This window comes from Oncorhynchus tshawytscha, linkage group LG03 (genome assembly GCF_018296145.1).
Source record: "Oncorhynchus tshawytscha isolate Ot180627B linkage group LG03, Otsh_v2.0, whole genome shotgun sequence".
NCBI classification, from domain to species: Eukaryota; Metazoa; Chordata; class Actinopteri; order Salmoniformes; family Salmonidae; genus Oncorhynchus; species Oncorhynchus tshawytscha.
The window spans coordinates 42,923,277-42,940,758 of NC_056431.1; the positions used below are offsets into that span (position 1 = coordinate 42,923,277).

Consider the following 17,482-nt stretch of genomic DNA (forward strand, 5'->3'; position numbering starts at 1 on the left):
TCGGTAAATGAGTGAAAAGCCCAGGAGACAGCCCATTTCTGAGATTCTGGAACTGGCGCGCTTGGCACCGACGATAATACCACGTTCAAAGTCTCTTTAGGTCACTATTATCAGAAATTAGTGTTACCAGTGTTTCAACTACAGTGCAACTAGCATGTCATCTACAACATTATAAATGCAATATTTTCATGAATGTGTATATACACATTTGTGTTTATCTTGTGTCTAATTCTCAATATGTAACAATTATACAATTGAAATCAGACATTTGTTTGCTTCCTTTATTTAGCTTCCTTTATAAAACATGACAGTTCATGACATGCATTACTATTTAAATGCACTGTTCTCCCTCTATGTTAAAAGAAACGTATGAAACGCATTGTTAACATGTCTTGGTTATTTAACTTGTTTCAAAGCACAGTACATCTTGTTTCATTATATCGTACTGGTGAAACATGTCTGTACAAATTGCTGCATGATTACAGTACCATTTCCAAAACGAAGCAACAAAACAATACATGATGTATGTCATAGTTTTGTTGTTTACATCAATATTCAACCATTCCCGGTGCTGCACATGGTTTACCTGAATCTTTAAAAAAAAGACTATAAAACATTAAAATGTCAATGTACAACAATTCAGATTTTGATCAATAAAATCACAATATTATACTGTATTTCTATCTTACACTTTGTGGTTTAAATCTAAAAATAGGTCTGGATTCAATCCGTAGTGCCGAAGTTCAGCTCTGCAGTGTGCTTGAAATGTAAAGGTAATTTCCGATTGAGCCGGCATATGCAGCGTTTGCCGTGAATGAAGTCTCCACTAAAACGGGAACATTCCCTTTAAATGTCAATCGGGCAACAAAGTGGAACTTCGGCAATAAGCATTGAATCCGTCCCGTAGTCAAATATATCTTCTGTGGCTCTTGCTATAACAACAGAGAGCAGTTTTACATGTATGGACTCAAATGCAATCAATACAATTCAAAGTAATGTACAGTGCAGGCTAGTGAAGCACATTGTTGTGCATGCTCTCTCCTTACAGCGGTCACAGTCCAGCTTAAACAACATGCAACCACTTTGCATTCTCTGCTACTCATACCTCTAAAATATATATTTTTTAATCATAATTTGTTTTAGAAAAATACCTGAATTCCTTGAGATGTGAAAAAAACAACGAGCAACAGCTTAGTTTACCCAGGAGATGACCAAGGCCAGAGGACCACTGTAGCCTACATACTACATTTCCCATCATGCCTTGCCTACAACCTGATAGTAGTGATCCCCTCCTACTGACAAATGACCAGGTTCAGCTTAACTGTGCCAATAATGCACAAATATTATGGCTATACCACACTGGTCATTCTATTCACATGGTGTGAACTGAGTCAAATATCCACTTTTGCTCTACGGATCCAACAGTTGGCTACGGTAGAAGATGTTCATTCCCATAGAAAGTTGTAACGAGCAAGTAAGCCGATACACAATGCAAACATGATCAGCTCCACATTATATACAGTACATTAACTGAAGTTTGGACTCCACATGAGTCATTGCGGTGTTTGTGATTTGTCTCCACACCCGGGCTAACATACAGGATCAACCAATGGGCTCGCAGTAGAGCCCTCTCGGTGACATCGAAGTCTACAGTAGATGCACTTTATCCAACACCAGATTTCTCAACACCTGTGGTCACTTCCCACTGAAGTCATTTTACCATCTTGATTTACATTTGGTTGAATTGTCAACTAATGTGAATTCAACAAAAAAAACTCACAATGGATTTAGGTATAAAGTTGGGTGAAAAAAAACTGAAATTCCTTAACGTTGATGACTTTTTGCAAATCCAATCAGTATTCCACAATGATTCAACGTCACACAGATTTTTTGTTGTTGTTGTTGAAATGACATGGAAACAATGTTGATTCAAACTAGTTTTGCCCAGTGGGTTGTGACACAGAATCTTCATCTATTTCACATCCTAACACCTCTAATTCATATTTTATTGAAAAACAAAGTCATTACAAAGACCGATTACCATGTTTGTCTCCAAGAGGATGGGTTCTAGTGGGTGATTATAACAGTGGTTTCAGCTGGCTTATGTCTGGCCGTGTTCTCTGTGTCTCCTGTCCAAGGCACGATAGGGAGGGAGGGATGCATGGGTGGTTGGTTCTCTGGAGAGGCCCTGGCTGTGATTAAGGTGCCTCTGTATGTATTGGGCCCTGGGATACCCCTGGCCCCTCAAAGGGTGATCCTGGCACAGTGGTGTTTGAGTTTGCAGGGCAGCACCCCCCGGTTGAGCTGGTAGAACTCCACTAGCTGGATCAGATCAGTGAAGCGGGTGTGACCGTCGTCCAGACTGTAGAACAGATCGCCCTCGTCATCCACCTAACACACACACACACAAGCTTGAGCATGTCATCTAAAAGACAAGAGAAGTGCATATACCAAAACAAGGGGTTATACTCACTGGTAAGATCTGAAAGTGTTTGATTCTCTGTGTGTGGCACAGTGACAGTACAAATGTCTTGGGGTTGCTTTGGCTGTCCCTTAGAAGAAATACTCTGAAAACAAAAGAAAAATCTCAGTTTCTTCAGGAACACCTTGGGACAATTTTTTTAATGGTATTTCTGTCTGTTGGGAAAAAAGAAAGTGTAGGGAAAAAAATACAAAAGCTACACTGAACAAAAATATAAAATGAAACATGTAAAGTGTTGGTCCCATGTCTCATGAGCTGAAATATAAAGATCCCCGAAACGTTCCATACGCACAAAAATGTTATGCACACATTTTTTACATTCCAGTTAGTGAACATTTCTCCTTTGCCAAGACAATCCATCCGCTTGACAGGTGTGGCATATCGAGAAGCTGATTAAACAGCATGATCATTACACAGGTGCACCTTGTGCTGGGGACAACAAAAGGCCACTAAAATGCACAGTTTTGTCACAACGCCACAGATGTATCATGTTTTGAGGGAGCGTGCAATTGGCAAACTGACTTCAGGAATGTCCACCAGAGTGATTGCCAGAAAATGGAATGTACATTTCTCTACCATAAGCCATCCTCAATGTCATTTTAGAGAATTTGGCAGTACGTCCAACTGGCCTCATAACCGCAGACCACGTGTATGGTGTTGTGTGGGCAAATGGTTTGCTGATGTCAACTTTGTGAACAGAGATGCGGTGGTGATTGGGTTAAGGTCTGGGCAAGCATAAGCTACGGACAACGAACACAATTACATTTTATCGATGGCAATTTGAATGCACAGAGATACCGTGACGAGATCCTGAGGCCCATTGTCGTGCCATTCATCCGCCTCCATCACCTCATTTTTCAGCATCATAATGCACAGTCCCATGTCACAAGGATCTGTACACAATTCCTGGAAGCTGAAAATGTCCCAGTTCATCCATTACCTGCATACTCACCAGACATGTCACCCAATGAGCATGTTTGGAATGTTCTGGATAAACATGTACGACAGCGTGTTCCGGTTCCCGCCAATACCCAGCAACTTCGCACAGCCACTGAAGAGGACTGGGACAAGATTCCACAGGCCACAATCAACCGCCTGATCAATACTATGCGAAGGAGATGAGGCAAATGGTGGTCACATCAGACACTGTTTTTCTGATCAACGCTGCTACTTTATTTTTTAAAGGGGTCTGTGGCCAACAGACACATATCTGTATTCCCTCATGTGAAATCCATAGATTAGGGCCTAATTCATTTAAAATCGACCGATTTCCTTTGAAATCATTGCATGTTGCGTTGATATTTTTTGTTCAGTATATTTACGGTTCTTTGCGACAAAACACATAGAAAAGTGTCTGATGCTGCTCACCCATCAATCAGACCTTGTTGAGTGATTAAGCGGTGTGCCTCATCTCTGGACAGTTTGCTGTGGAACCAGGGCTGGGCCATATGGAGGGCTGTAAAACACAGGGCGACCATGGTGAATGTCATTAGGCACCAAATGGAGGAAAACATACACTCTTAGAAGAAAGAAAAAGGTGCCATCTAAAATCTAAAAGGGTTCTTCAGCTGTCCCCATAAGAGAAACCTTTGAAGACCCCTTTTTAGTTCCAGGTAGAACCCTTTACACAAACGATTCTACATGGAATCAAAAACGGTTCTCCAATGGGGACGGCCGAAGAACCCTTTTTTCTAAGTGTGCAGAAACTGGGAGGGCTGTCCTGAAATTGTCCAATAAGAAATTATTGTTTTTGTTTCCGTTGTAAAGTGGATGAATACCACCCATGAATATAACCCCCATCCCAAAATTCTGCACTGTTGGTTAATGACTTGTAAAGTAAGCATTTCACGGTATGGTGTATTCGGCGCATAAAATTTGATTTGACGGCGGAAGGGAGTAGACACTGGTGACTGAGTCATTAAATTAGCTACTTGTAGAATCTTTGCATTGTAATTTCAGAAAATGTTCATAATATATCTGCAGTTATAGTGGAATGAAAGTATTGCACAATAGTTTTTCACCCCAAAATTATTTTGGGCCAATGCAAAATCGTATTCTAAAATACAGACTTTCTATTTGACAACAAAGGCCAGACCGGCTTCTGGGGAAAACGGCACCCTCCCTCTCATCGGCGTCACTAAGAGGCATGGTCATCTCCTCCTCGATCACACTGAACAAAAGCAGACTGGGGAAAGCGGGCAACGTAGAAGTCGTGCTGTTATTTCGTGGTTGTTAAAATTCTACACTCGTCGCTGAATTTCAGTTTATGTGAGAAAACAATCACTGAATGGTGTCGGGAATCATTGTATCTAAATGGCTGTGAAATATATTTTCAAAAACAAAAAAAATATTGTTTTTACGGCTGTTTGGTCCATGCTATCCGTTAACCCTAATGATTTAAAAATTTCAACGGGGTAAGGGTAGGATTTAGGATAGGGACATCAAGGATTCTGGACTGCACTAACCTCTTCACCATGTCACAGGAAAATGGGATGCGGGGGGTTGGAATACAGCATAGGTGTTGTTACAATTCACCTCGCTTCCACATGGTTGATACATTCTACATGTAGCACCTTTAAGTCCAGTGTATCTGGTCAGGAGGGATGTGACTGCATTCCGGGGAGTTGCTGCCTGCATGGTAAAAAAAAAAAAAAACCTTCTACTAACCTATGTTTGACATGGGACTCTGGGAGGTGGATGGGCTTCCATGGGAGCTCAGACGGTGGCAGCTTTTCCTCTGAAGGGATGGAGAGGAGTTCAAGTATCACACGCTTGGACTATTTTCACATGGGTGCATCATCATTTCACACCTTATACACATTTTGGGCATTGACAAAGCATCTGTTGTCAGGTATTCAGTCATGGTAAAATAATCCTTTAAGCACTATTGCAGGACCAGTGTGTCACTAGTGTGTCATGCTGAGTAGAGAGAAATTATGTCAGAGAAAGAACCAAATGGCCTACCCTCCATGAGAGCCCCTCCTCCACGGCTACGGACAGCGCCTCCGATGGGTTCTCGATCACCCGGCTCTTGTGTCCCGAGAAGTCCATGGCCACCAAGGAGTTCTCGGAGATACTTCTCTGGAAATATATGTTTGAGGTAGTATATATTATTACGAGTATACAGTAAGTGTTTGAAATGTTGAAATACGTGTACAGACGGTGAGTGAAAGGTTATAGGAGAAGCACATTCATGCTTTCTGTGTGTGGTATTGTGCTGCCATCTAGTGTCTGAGAAGTGTGACTTGAGTATCATTTCTAGATGATTCCGAGCAGAATGTGCTCAAGTGACTGGAGATTAGAGTGGATGTGAATAGAATGACACATGAGCACATAGCATTAACGGTAGTCCCTTAAACTCTCATAGTCACTGGTTCTAAATAATCACACAAAATATTTCTTATCAGGATTAGGATTGCTGTTGTTGCTTTGCTATGTTGTCATCTTATGTCTCTCTTTATGTAGTGTTGTCTCTCTTGTTGTAATGCGTGTTTTGTCCTATATTTATTTATTTTAATCCCAGGCCCCCGTCCCCGCAGGAGGCCTTTTGCCTTTTGATAGGCCGTCATTGTAAATAAGAATTTGTTCTTAACTGACTTACCTATTTAAATATAATATGCCATAATCGACATCCACATTTTCGGCGCCCGGGGAACAGTGGGTTAGTTGTAACAAAGTGACTAGTGTTTACTTTAAGGTAGAAACATTTTAATCCTTCTGAGAGACTCTTCTCCGGTCCATTCAGACGATGTAAATATAATTCTGGAGTTCCTGGACATCGTTCCTGGACACCGATTGCTCCTTTCCTTGACATGTCTCAATTTTCAGTTCGGTTTCGTTAAGATCGAATTCTTTGTCCGGCAGGTCTAGCGGCGTGCTAGTGGCATGCTGTGCTCTAGGCCAGGGGTACTCAACTACTATTTGAGAAGGTCCAGTGACACAAATGTCCTAGGTGGCAAAGGTCCGGATGGATATCGTCCTTTATCGGCGCTGTGGTACAGCCGCAGTAACAAACATAGTCGTCTACGACTTAGGAAACATGTTATATAAGATATACATTAAACCTGTGCAACATTGCAGCAACTTTGCTGAAGAACACAAAGTGGTTGCATAATTGTCTATGCAAAAAGTGCACTGTGAACCATTGTACATGGGCCTTGAATAAAAAAAAAACAATAACGCGCATGTTTTCTGGAGAACAAAGGAGAGTTTAACAAAAATAATAATCTGAAAGCACATAATGTCTCTGTGGGCCGTGCAATATTCATGTAGAAGTCACTCTGGGCCTTGCCCTTGCATCAATGAGAGAAATTACACTTGGTCTCCTCACAATGTTTTGAACTTTGGTACAAAATGGTGTGAGAGCAACTCTTGAGACACTGGTGCAGTTGTTCATTGGTGAGCCTGGAGCAGTATTTGTTTTTAATAAAGTTAATTGTGGAGAAAGCTGATTCACAGCTGTATGTGGAGCCAAACATGGTCAGGATGTATAGTGCCAGTTTCTTGAGAACAGGGACATCAGCTGCAGGCACCATCTTTCCCCAGAAAGTAACAGGGTCACAGTTACCAGTCTGCTCCTTCAAAGACACATTTTCTTGCAGCTCAATCAACTCCATTTGCAGTGAGGCAACATCTACCAATCTGAAGATCTGTTTTGCTTTTTCTGACAACTTTGTCACATTTGTGACCAAGAAGGGGTTCTGAATGAGCAGCAGCAGTTCTCTCCCAACAATGAAGTCATCAAAGCGAGCCTTGAAGTTATCCATCAGCTTCTGGATGAAATCAACATGGTTAGGGAACATCTTTGTCTCCCTGTGTTTGCACCAGAAGATTGGGGAAGTGGACAAGTTCTCCCTGGAGATCATTCTTGAAAAGCTCCAATTTCTTCTGGAAAGCTCAGACTGCTGTTATCATATCACACACTGTGTTGTGCCATCCTTGCAGCTTAACATTCAGTTGATTAAGGTGTGATGTAATGTCTGTCAAAAATGCAACTGTTCCCATCTTCGCCTTATCTTCCAAAAACTCAAAAAACTGAGTTGCCTTGTAACTCTTTTGCTCTGATAACAAAGCTTTGATTTCCTCCGGAATGGCCCAAAAGTGTCCAAAACCCTGCCTTTGCTGAGTCACCTGACATTGTTGTGCAGTCTTAAGTCAGCAAAACTGACATGGGCCGCTGTCAGAAAGCCTCGTAGCAGGCAGTGTTGTAGGGATGATGTTGCCCTCAAAAAGATCAGTTTCATCATCGTTGTCATGACCTCAGAATACTCTTTCCCCAGACTGGCACACAGAACAGATTGATGGCTGGATGTGTGATGATGGAGACCAGACTTCAGATCTCTCCTGCTTTTTGTCAGCATCCCTTTGATGACCTCATGGGATATCCTCTCCCCGTGTGTGTGTGTGTGTGTGTGTGTGTGTGTGTGTGTGTGTGCGCCTCTAGATTTGTTAAGCCCAACATCTCCCCACAGAATTATACAATCTGACAAACACCAGAAGCTGGGCATTATCAGTGTCATCTGTTGATTCATCCATAGCTAAATGGTATGCGTGGTGCATTCTGAATGGCCTCATCAAGTTGTTGCTAATATTTCAGTTCTCCTCATGTGGAATCTGACAGTGGGATCTGTGGAATCTGACAGTGGGATCTGTGGAATCTGACAGTGGGATCTGTGGAATCTGACAGTGGGATCTGTGGAATCTGACAGTGGGATCTGTTTGATATTTTCTCTGAGCTCATTTTTTTCTTTTTTTTCTTCTTTCGAGCAAGTTGTCAGCAACTTCACACATGCATTATTTTACCATCTCAGCATCTGAAATGGTTTTTGTTGTGTTTTCCCAAAACCGGGAATTGACAAGGACTTTGTTGGACCTCTCATATTGGAATTTTAGTTGGTTAATCTTATTTGTTCTCACCTCTGTGTTCAGAGGATACGTTTGATCTAAATTACTATGCCTGGTGTCATAATGGCGCTTAACATTGGCACTTTTCAGGAGGGCTACGGACTCACTGCATATCAAGCACATTGGTTTTGTGCTAGTTGCGGGGAGAATAAATACATACTGTTCCGTCCACTTGTCTTTGATTATATGGTTTTCAGCGCCAGCTTTGTTTTTTTTTTAACAAGCCATATTAACAAAGATACTGGTAACTAAGCTCCCATCTATGATATTAACAGTTGAGCTGCAGTAAAATCTTTAAAATCTTTCTGCCTGCTTGTCCCAAGGTTCCGCAGAGGATATTTGGATTGATGTTATTGGGTAAGATGCGGCCTCTTGTATTGCATATAACCACGCGATTGGATTAGACAGGGCACTTGAGGTGGTCGTTGTTTTTGAGAGAAAGAGAGGATGCTGAGTTAGCGGTCGATACGCCCGGTAGATTTTTAAAAAAGCTTTCAAAAATTATTGATTTACTTTATATAACAAATTGCGACGTTGTCCGGTCCGTATTGACCCTTCACTGGGTCCGGAGACGGACTACGATCCGCCAGTTGAGTTTGGCTGCTCTAGGCTGTAGCGGCTGTACGGCAGGGTAAAGGAGATTAAAGCAGCGCCATGACCCCTCTACAGTATATCCTGTACCCTAACCTAATATACTCCCCAAGCATGTTCCCAGAAGCTGGGTTAGTCTAGGTGTGCATCCCAAATGGCACCCTTTCCCCAATTATAGTACACTACTTTTGACCACAAGTGCACATAGAGAATCGGGTGCCATTTGAAATGCATCTTAGCCCTTCCCTTTGCAGCGCTGAGCTCAGGGTCCCAGACCCATGCCTGGACACTCTGTGCATTCCTCTGACAGCAAAGTAGAAGTGACGAGGTGTTAAGTCTGAGAGCAGCTGATCTCTGGTTATTTTTAGAGGAGCCAGGCTCCTCGAACATGTTCCAGTGCCCAAAATAGAACATGTGTTTACACATACAGAACACTGGAATTTGAGGGGGAAACGCTTTCATTTTAGACTATTCTAGAAGATCACTCCGGTATGAAGAGTAGACTGTGTCTCCTGGGTCATGTGCTTTAAACGGTGTACCGGCACATTGGTATTTACACACCACTTACCATAGGTGAAGCTTTCTGTTTCTGGTGTGGTTGAATGAAGTTTTGGTACAGCTGCAACCCATACTGCAACACAAAACAGTAGGTGAGAACGTTGTTCAGTAGGCACCCATCAGACATGAGGCATGGATGGATGGCATACAGTAAGTAGTCAGTTGGGGGTCAGGAAAGACCACACTACTAGAGTTGTGCTGACTTGAGATCTGTAGACACTTGACAGAGGTTGCATCCCCAATGGCACCCTGTTCCCTACATAGTGCACCACTATGACCCCTATGGGCCCTGGTCAACGGTGGTGCACTATATAGGGAATAGGGTGTACATTTGGGACGCACACAGACAGAGGATGTGATAAGGGGGCAGCATGATGACTGTACCTTAAAGAGGCGCATGGCAGTGACCCAGCAGGTTCTGGTCTGCTCATCATCTGCACACAACAGCTTGAGGTCTCGGGGAGAGCCATGCTTAGTAGACTGGAGTGGAGGATCATCATGAAGAGAAAGCATGGGTTTATCAAACAGAACTCGGAAATGACTTTCCTTTCCTTAATTGCGCCTGATGGGATAAATAGAGTTCCATTGAATAACTTAACATTGTAAAACACCAAAGTATAGGTTTATAGATAGAAAATGCAAAAGTACCTTGACACAGAAGCCATAGTCCGTCGGCGCCCCATGTATCTTTTTCGCCGATAGTAACGTGTAGACGTCGCCGTCACTGAACTCGGCAATAAACTGAAGATGCCTCGGTTCCTGTGAAGAGAGAACAAGAAACGTCTCAAATCTCCACATGCCTTTCAGTGTTCATTATTGTGTTTATGTCACATCACACCCCCCATTGCAACCAGGGCTTCTTCTTGCATTCCACTGTAGAGTAGCCTCAAGTCCCATTACAAATCCAACTATGTGAGGGATCGGGGTAGAAATGTGAACAATGCAGGGGTGCCCAGTGTTGAGGACAGATGCTAAGCAAGTGCCCTGGTCCATGATGATCACAGACTAAAAGTGATCGTTGTTTTAGCTGCAGACTCCTTCGAGCTGAGAGGTGGGACAAGGTTCAACATAGTCAAGCAAATAGTATTGCCCTATCCATTACACTGTAGGTGTGGCTAGTATGTATATTAGGTGTTAAAGATAGGACCAAATATGTGACAAAGTGATGACAAAGTGATAGTAGCTTTATTAATACTGTAAGCATACTGTCAGGGAGCCAAAGGAAAGGAGCACAAAGCAAACCATTGTTGAAACTATGTGACTGCGACACAACATTCTCACTTCCCTGTTGCACAGTGTCAAGCACAGGTACAGTCAGGTCCATAATTATTGGCAACCTTGATAAAGATTAGCAAAAAAATACTATTTATTAGCAATTGTATTATAAAAAAACTTTATAATTTCAACCCAAAATGTTTTTGCATACAATTTAGCTCAGTATTTGTATTATTTATTTTATAGAGTATTTTTTGCCCATCTTTATCAAGGTTAGAATAATTATGGACTTGACTGTCTGTGTATGTGTTGACCGACTGGCAATGTGTATGACACCAACCAAAATTGTAGCCAAAACCAATATACTCAAGCATAAATCACATCATATCAAACTAAAGGAATTAAAATCAAATTCAACTTCTGTTACTAATTGGATTGCCTATATTGGAGATTGCAAACCCGGGTCATTTTGTGCTTCTAGTCTAAAGAACAGCTCTTCTGTAGTTGGGAGAGGGGGAAGTGGTTGGCTTGGCACAGTGCAGGTCTAAGATTCACCTGTCATCCATGGGTGTTGAGGGCTCAGTCCTTGGCAGTGGCATGCCATCTGACCTGAGGGAAAGCGAGCTCAACCAGTTCCACAGAGCAGCCAGGGAACAATAGAGCTAGCTACTCCCCTACTGTACACCACACCGGCAAATTGACACAGGCTTCTTACATGAACCCATACAGCAGCAGGTAAAACAACAGTTCTCTCCTTGAACCTACTTGTTTTTTTGTTGTTGCAAAAACACTACTTTTTAAACCCTTTTGTGAAGGAAATCTTTGTAATTCATATTGTAATGCATTAAAGGCCATGTTTCATTGAAGTCTGGAAAGACACGACGACAGTTACTTTAACATTGAAACCGACTACACACTTCTAGAACAAATGTTATTAACTGACCTTTGATGTCCCCTTGTTGGAGAAGTAGAGACCTGACCGTCTCAAGACAAAGTAGAACTTTTTCCAAGACTTCCTGCCTTGTTCTTTGGCATGGAGGTGCCCATGGATCTCTGGACAAGTGCTTGAGTTGAGAAATGTCTGTCGGACAGAAAGAAAAATAGTCCTTAAATAGTGTAGCAGCAACACTGAGGGACAGTTTCCCGGACACAGACTTTAAAGTGAAGCAACAAGTAGAATGTTGCTTAATAGATACCTGTATTAGCTGAGAATGGTTCATAATCCCATTGGTTTCACTTGATAAGGACACCATGTGATCTGGGAAAAAATCCTATCAATATGAAAACAACATCAGTCATAAAACACACACACACACACACAGGCTCTTTACATGAGCTATCCATTACTGGTTCAGCTGAGTGCATCTAGAAAACAGGAGGTGTAATGTACTAATTAGTTCAAAATTGTTTTGCTAAATCACACCCTGGTCTTACCAGCGGTTTATTGAAGAATTCATATTTGGCATAGTTCTTCCGAAAATATAGGCGACTCTCTGTGTCCATGCCCCAGCCGGACAGCACCTCCATCACAGATTCATGGTCTTCTATGGTTCTTTCTGGTCAAAACAAGAGAAAGAAATGTCAACGTAGAGACCACAAAAGACACACACAAAAAAAGGGAAAATGAGAAAGATAGTTAGTAAAATCTACAATATCCAACAAAGTTCCTCATCACAATACCATATAGTCAAACATTAAGGTTTAGAATAAAGTTCAGACGTTCAAACATATAATCGTGATCATACAGTACACACAAAACAATACACAATACAGTACACATAAACCACAATACAATACACATAATACACAATACAGTACACACAACACTCAACAGTACACAATAGTATCCAATACAGTACACATAACAATACACAATACAGTACACATAAGTTATAGCTGTTCAGATTCATAACAGTAATATAAACTGGTTTAGTGCCCAGGGCCCACATACAGTACACATTACAGTGGTTATAGCTGTTCAGATTAATAACAGTAATATAAACTGGTTTAGTGCCCAGGGCCCACATACAGTACAATAAGGCCTGCGTCAGAGCAGGGCATGTGCTTTGCTACCTCTAAAACGGTGCAGATTGATTATTAACCCTTTAATTAGAGATAGATTAATACACAGCTTTAAGGTGGGAGTTACAGTACGACTCCTGGCTCTGTGGGTATTATGATTTTAGACGTATTATCAAACATTACTCAGATGAATATTAACTGTTACAATGGAAAGCAGTCGTCTGGACACTGGAACACTGCACAGCCGTTTGAGTCAAGGCAAGGTGGTGGTTATGCTGGTCAGGATGGTTTGTACCGTTTCCAAACTTCACATCTGCACTGTTCAAGTAAATGTGATTTTGTCAACAACAACAAAATTAGGAAATTGTTAAAAGTCGTACTTGTGCATAAAGTTGTATGGTTTAACTTCATTGATCATGAAGTTAAATTGATCACAATCATTGATTTTTGTTTGGCATAATATACGTGTCAGCAGCATTCTGTTACCGTGGAATTGCCCAGCAATGTCTATCTAGTATCTTTAGTGGCCTATTTTTACAAATGTATTCATTAGGAATCCTATTTCATGTCTGAAAAGCAGCATTTCATCAACACGAGCACCGCATTAAGTGCTGAGAGGCTTTACAAACAATATTACATTACAGTACCAGTCAAAAGTCAAGACACACCTTTATTGTGACTATTTTCTACATTGTAAAATAATAGTGAAGACATCAAAACTATGAAATAACACATATGGAATCATGTAGTAAATCAAAAAAAAAGTGTTAAACAAATCAAAATATATTTTAGATTTGTGATTCATCAAAGTAGGTGTGTCCAAACTTTTGACTGATACTAATTTCAGCAGCACTTCATGACAAACTCAGACAAAGCAGATGCACTTCAACTAAATTGTACAAGAGGAGCACAAGCTTTATTTGGCTTGACCAAGATGATGAGTGAATCAGGCCACATATCATTATAAGAGGTTCTAAGGGCTCTTAAAAAGGTTAAGAGGAACTGATGTGTGGGTGTCCCAAATGGCAACCTATGCCCTATATAGTACACTGCCTTTACCCAGAGACCTATGGGCCTTAGTCAAAAGTAGTGCACTATCAAGAGAATACGGTGCCATTTGGGACAGAGCCTGTATACGTCCTGTGTAGCTCCAGGATTGTGGGTTCAATTCCACGGGGGACCAGTACGGAGAAGAAGAAAAGTATGAAAATGTATTCAGTCACTGCTTACTGTAAGTTGCTCTGGAATAGAGAGGACTAAAATGTATCTGCACAGAAGCACCGGAAAACAGTATGATAACATGGAAACATGGAAAAACAGATGCTGAGGGTTGTAGAATACTGGTTCCCAGGTTTTCCAGAAATCCCGGTTACTAGAATATTTCCAGAATTAGGAGTGAAAAAGCCGGACATCCAGGGAATTTTGGAACCCTAGTTCTTTACAATTTGACTTTCTTGGTCTCTTTATAATGCCAACATATACAGTGCATTTGGAAAGTATTCAGACCCCTTGACCTTTTCCACATTTTGTTACGTTACAGCCTTCAATCTACACACAATACCCCATAAAGAAAAAGCAAAACAGGTTAATACATTTTTGCAAATGTACTATGAATTTAAAAAAACAATATCACATTTACATAAGTATTCAGACCCGCTACTCTACTACGCCAGGTTGCAGTTATAAATGAGAACTCGTTCTCAACTAGCCTACCTAGTTAAATAAAAGGTTAAATAAAAAAATACATAATGATAAAAACTTTGTTGTTTTTAGCTGCACCTATGGCAGCTATTACAGCCTCGAGTCTTGGGTATGACGCGACAAGCTTGGCACACCTGTATTTTGGGAATTTCCGTGAATTATTCTCAGCAGATCCTCTCAAGCTCTGTCAGGTTGGATGGGGAGCGTCGCTGCACAGCTATTTTTAGGTCTCGCCAGAGATGTTCGACTGGGTTCAAGTCCGGGCTCTGGCTGGGCCACTCAAGAACGTTCAGAAACGACCCAAAGCCTGCGTCGTCTTGGCTGTGTGCTTAGGGTTGTATTCCTGTTGGAAGGTGAACCTTCAACCCAGTCTGGAGGTCCTGAGCGCTCTGGAGCAGGTTTTCATCAAGGACCTCTCCGTTAATCTTTCCCTCGATCCGGACTAGTCTCCCAGTCGCTGCTGCTGAAAAAAATCCCCACAGCATGATGCTGCCACCACAGGGATGGTGCCAGGTTTCATCAGACCAGATAATCTTGTTTATTATGGTCTGAGAGTCCTTTAGGTGACTTTTTGGCAAACTCCAAGCGGGCTGTCATGTGCCTTTTACTGAGGAGTGACTACCGTCTGGCAACTCTACCATTAAGGCCTGATTGGTGGAGTGCTGCAGAGATGGTTGTCCTTCTGGAAGTTTCTCCCATCTCCACAGAGGAACTCTGGAGCTCGGTCAGAGTGACCATTGAATTCTTGGTCACCTCCCTGACCAAGGCCTTTCTCCCCAGATTGCTCAGTTTGGCTGGGCGGCCAACTCTAGGAAGAGTCTTGGTGGTTCCAAACTTCTTCCATTTAAGAATTATGGAGGCCATTGTGTTCTTGGGGACCTTCAAATGCTGCAAAATGTTTTTGGTACCCTTCCCCAGATCTGTGTCTCAACAGAATCCTGTCTCGGAGTTCTATGGACAATTCCTTTGACCTCATGGCTTGGTTGTTGCTCTGACATGCAGTGTCTGTGGGACCTTATATACACACAGGTGTGTGCCTTTTCAATTGAATTTCCGACAGGTGGACTCCAGTTGTAGAAACATCTCAAGAATGATCAATGGAAACAGGGTGCACCTGAGCTCAGTTGAGTCTCATAGAAAAGGGTCTGAGTACTTATGTAAATAAGATATACATTTTTTTAATACATTGGCAAAATAAAAAAATAAAAAACTGTTTTCGCTTTGTTATTATGGGGTATTGTGTGTAGATTGATGAGAATTTAAATGTAATCCATTTTAGAATAAGGCTGTAATGTAACAAAATGTAGAAACAGGGAATGGGTCTGAATACTTTCAGAATGCAATGATTCATCATCAGGAAAAAAATGGACTCTACAAGAATAGAAGAGAAGCCACATTTAGCTGACATTTTGACATTTCCAAAGTACCACAATAACTTTGACTGGTTCATTTTGGTTTTCATTCATCTAAAATTACCAGATGTTCCCGTAATGACATATACTGGGTAGTGGAATTATTCATTTCTCAATTATCATTCATCTCAAAAAAAGTTATGTTTATTCCAAATTAAAAGCAGAAGAGAAGAGACTCAGAGGAACAAACTAAGACACACTTTACTAAACTGGTTGAATGAGAACAGCACATTTCCAGCTAAATCAATGCTTAAATACTCTGCTAAATAATGATCAGAACAGATGGGTAAGTTATGCAATCTAAGTGTGAAGAATGCAGCTGAGAAATGGTTAGAAGATAGAAGACGAGTCACTTTTGCTGCACAATTCAGTGTTTGCTGACCAACTTGTGGTACCAAAGAGCAGAATCACACTGGTGTGCCACAGAAAGAGTAACTGTTTTTTTTTGTCAACAGTCTACACGTGTCTCTGCAATATCAAAGTGTTTAATATATATATATATATATATATATATATATATATATATATATATATATATATATATATATATGTATGTATGTATGTATGTATGTATGTATGTATGTATACATACAAAAATTAAACACTTCGATATTGCAGAGACATGTAGTTGTTGTAAAAAAACAGTTACTGTTATGTTTTTTTACCATATAAAAATATATATATATATATATATATATATATATATATATATTATAAAAACATATATATATATATATATATTTTCCCATATATATATATATATAAGAAATTAAATAACTTCAATATAGTCGTGGCATAAGTACTCAGCTCCATGAGTCAACACATGTTAGAAACACATTGAACAGCAACTACAGCTGTACGTCTTCTTGGTTAAATATGTAAGAGCTTTGCATACCTGGACTGTGCAATATTTGCCATTATTATTTTCTGAATTCTTCAAGCTCTGTCAAGATGTTGGGGATTATGGCTAGACAGCCATAGATTTCCCAGCAGATTTAAGTCAAAACTGGGCATCACTTTATTTTAAGATTAATATATGTCACTAATTAGTAGTTTATAAGTGTGTGTGTATAAGCAGCTAAGAAGGTATTTATTCTGTGTTATTAGTCATGTATTAGGCCTTAAGTATTTTCTTATTCAAACGTTATAAGTCTAATTACTGGTCAATCATTGATAACTGCATTGTTAGCCATAATAAATACACATTAGTCGTTAATTAAGCGCAAGTTACACAAGAAACAGGCTTTTAGTAAGCCGTATCAATATGTTACTGATAAAGTCATAGCACTGTACCTTAAAATGTGCTCCCTGCTCTGAATTGTGGCCACATTTTTACATGAAAAATCTTCTTTACAGAAATGACCTTGTTGGACAGAAAGGGGCACACATACCAACATAATGTATATGCCATACAGAAAACATTCCAGTCAACATGCTGTAAACAACAAAACTTGCATATATTTGAGTGTTGGCTGTATATTATGTATTATGAAACGCAAAAGGAGCACACCTCCCCACACCCATGAGCAACACCATATATTGTTGGCCTGAAACTGAGAATTTGTGTAGTTTCATTAGATAAGAAATTGATTCATAT

General features: G+C 40.7%; 1 protein-coding gene across 10 annotated transcripts in view; it reads right to left on the reverse strand.

Annotated features, from left to right (window-relative positions):
• Window positions 1-267: 267 nt before the first annotated feature.
• Window positions 268-17,482, reverse strand: part of LOC112236113 (growth factor receptor-bound protein 14) — a 45,475-nt gene continuing 28,260 nt past the window's right edge. For all 10 annotated transcript variants that reach the window (XM_024404707.1, XM_024404746.1, XM_024404693.1 and 7 more), the window contains 11 exons: window positions 12,185-12,306; window positions 11,947-12,021; window positions 11,694-11,831; window positions 10,184-10,294; window positions 9,920-10,015; window positions 9,546-9,608; window positions 5,447-5,563; window positions 5,150-5,219; window positions 3,851-3,938; window positions 2,474-2,567; window positions 268-2,391 (listed from right to left, as the gene is read on the reverse strand). In XM_024404707.1, coding sequence (XP_024260475.1) covers window positions 2,245-2,391; window positions 2,474-2,567; window positions 3,851-3,938; window positions 5,150-5,219; window positions 5,447-5,563; window positions 9,546-9,608; window positions 9,920-10,015; window positions 10,184-10,294; window positions 11,694-11,831; window positions 11,947-12,021; window positions 12,185-12,306 — 1,121 coding nt within the window. In that variant the 3' untranslated portion in view covers window positions 268-2,244. The remainder of the gene's footprint in view (window positions 2,392-2,473; window positions 2,568-3,850; window positions 3,939-5,149; window positions 5,220-5,446; window positions 5,564-9,545; window positions 9,609-9,919; window positions 10,016-10,183; window positions 10,295-11,693; window positions 11,832-11,946; window positions 12,022-12,184; window positions 12,307-17,482) is intronic.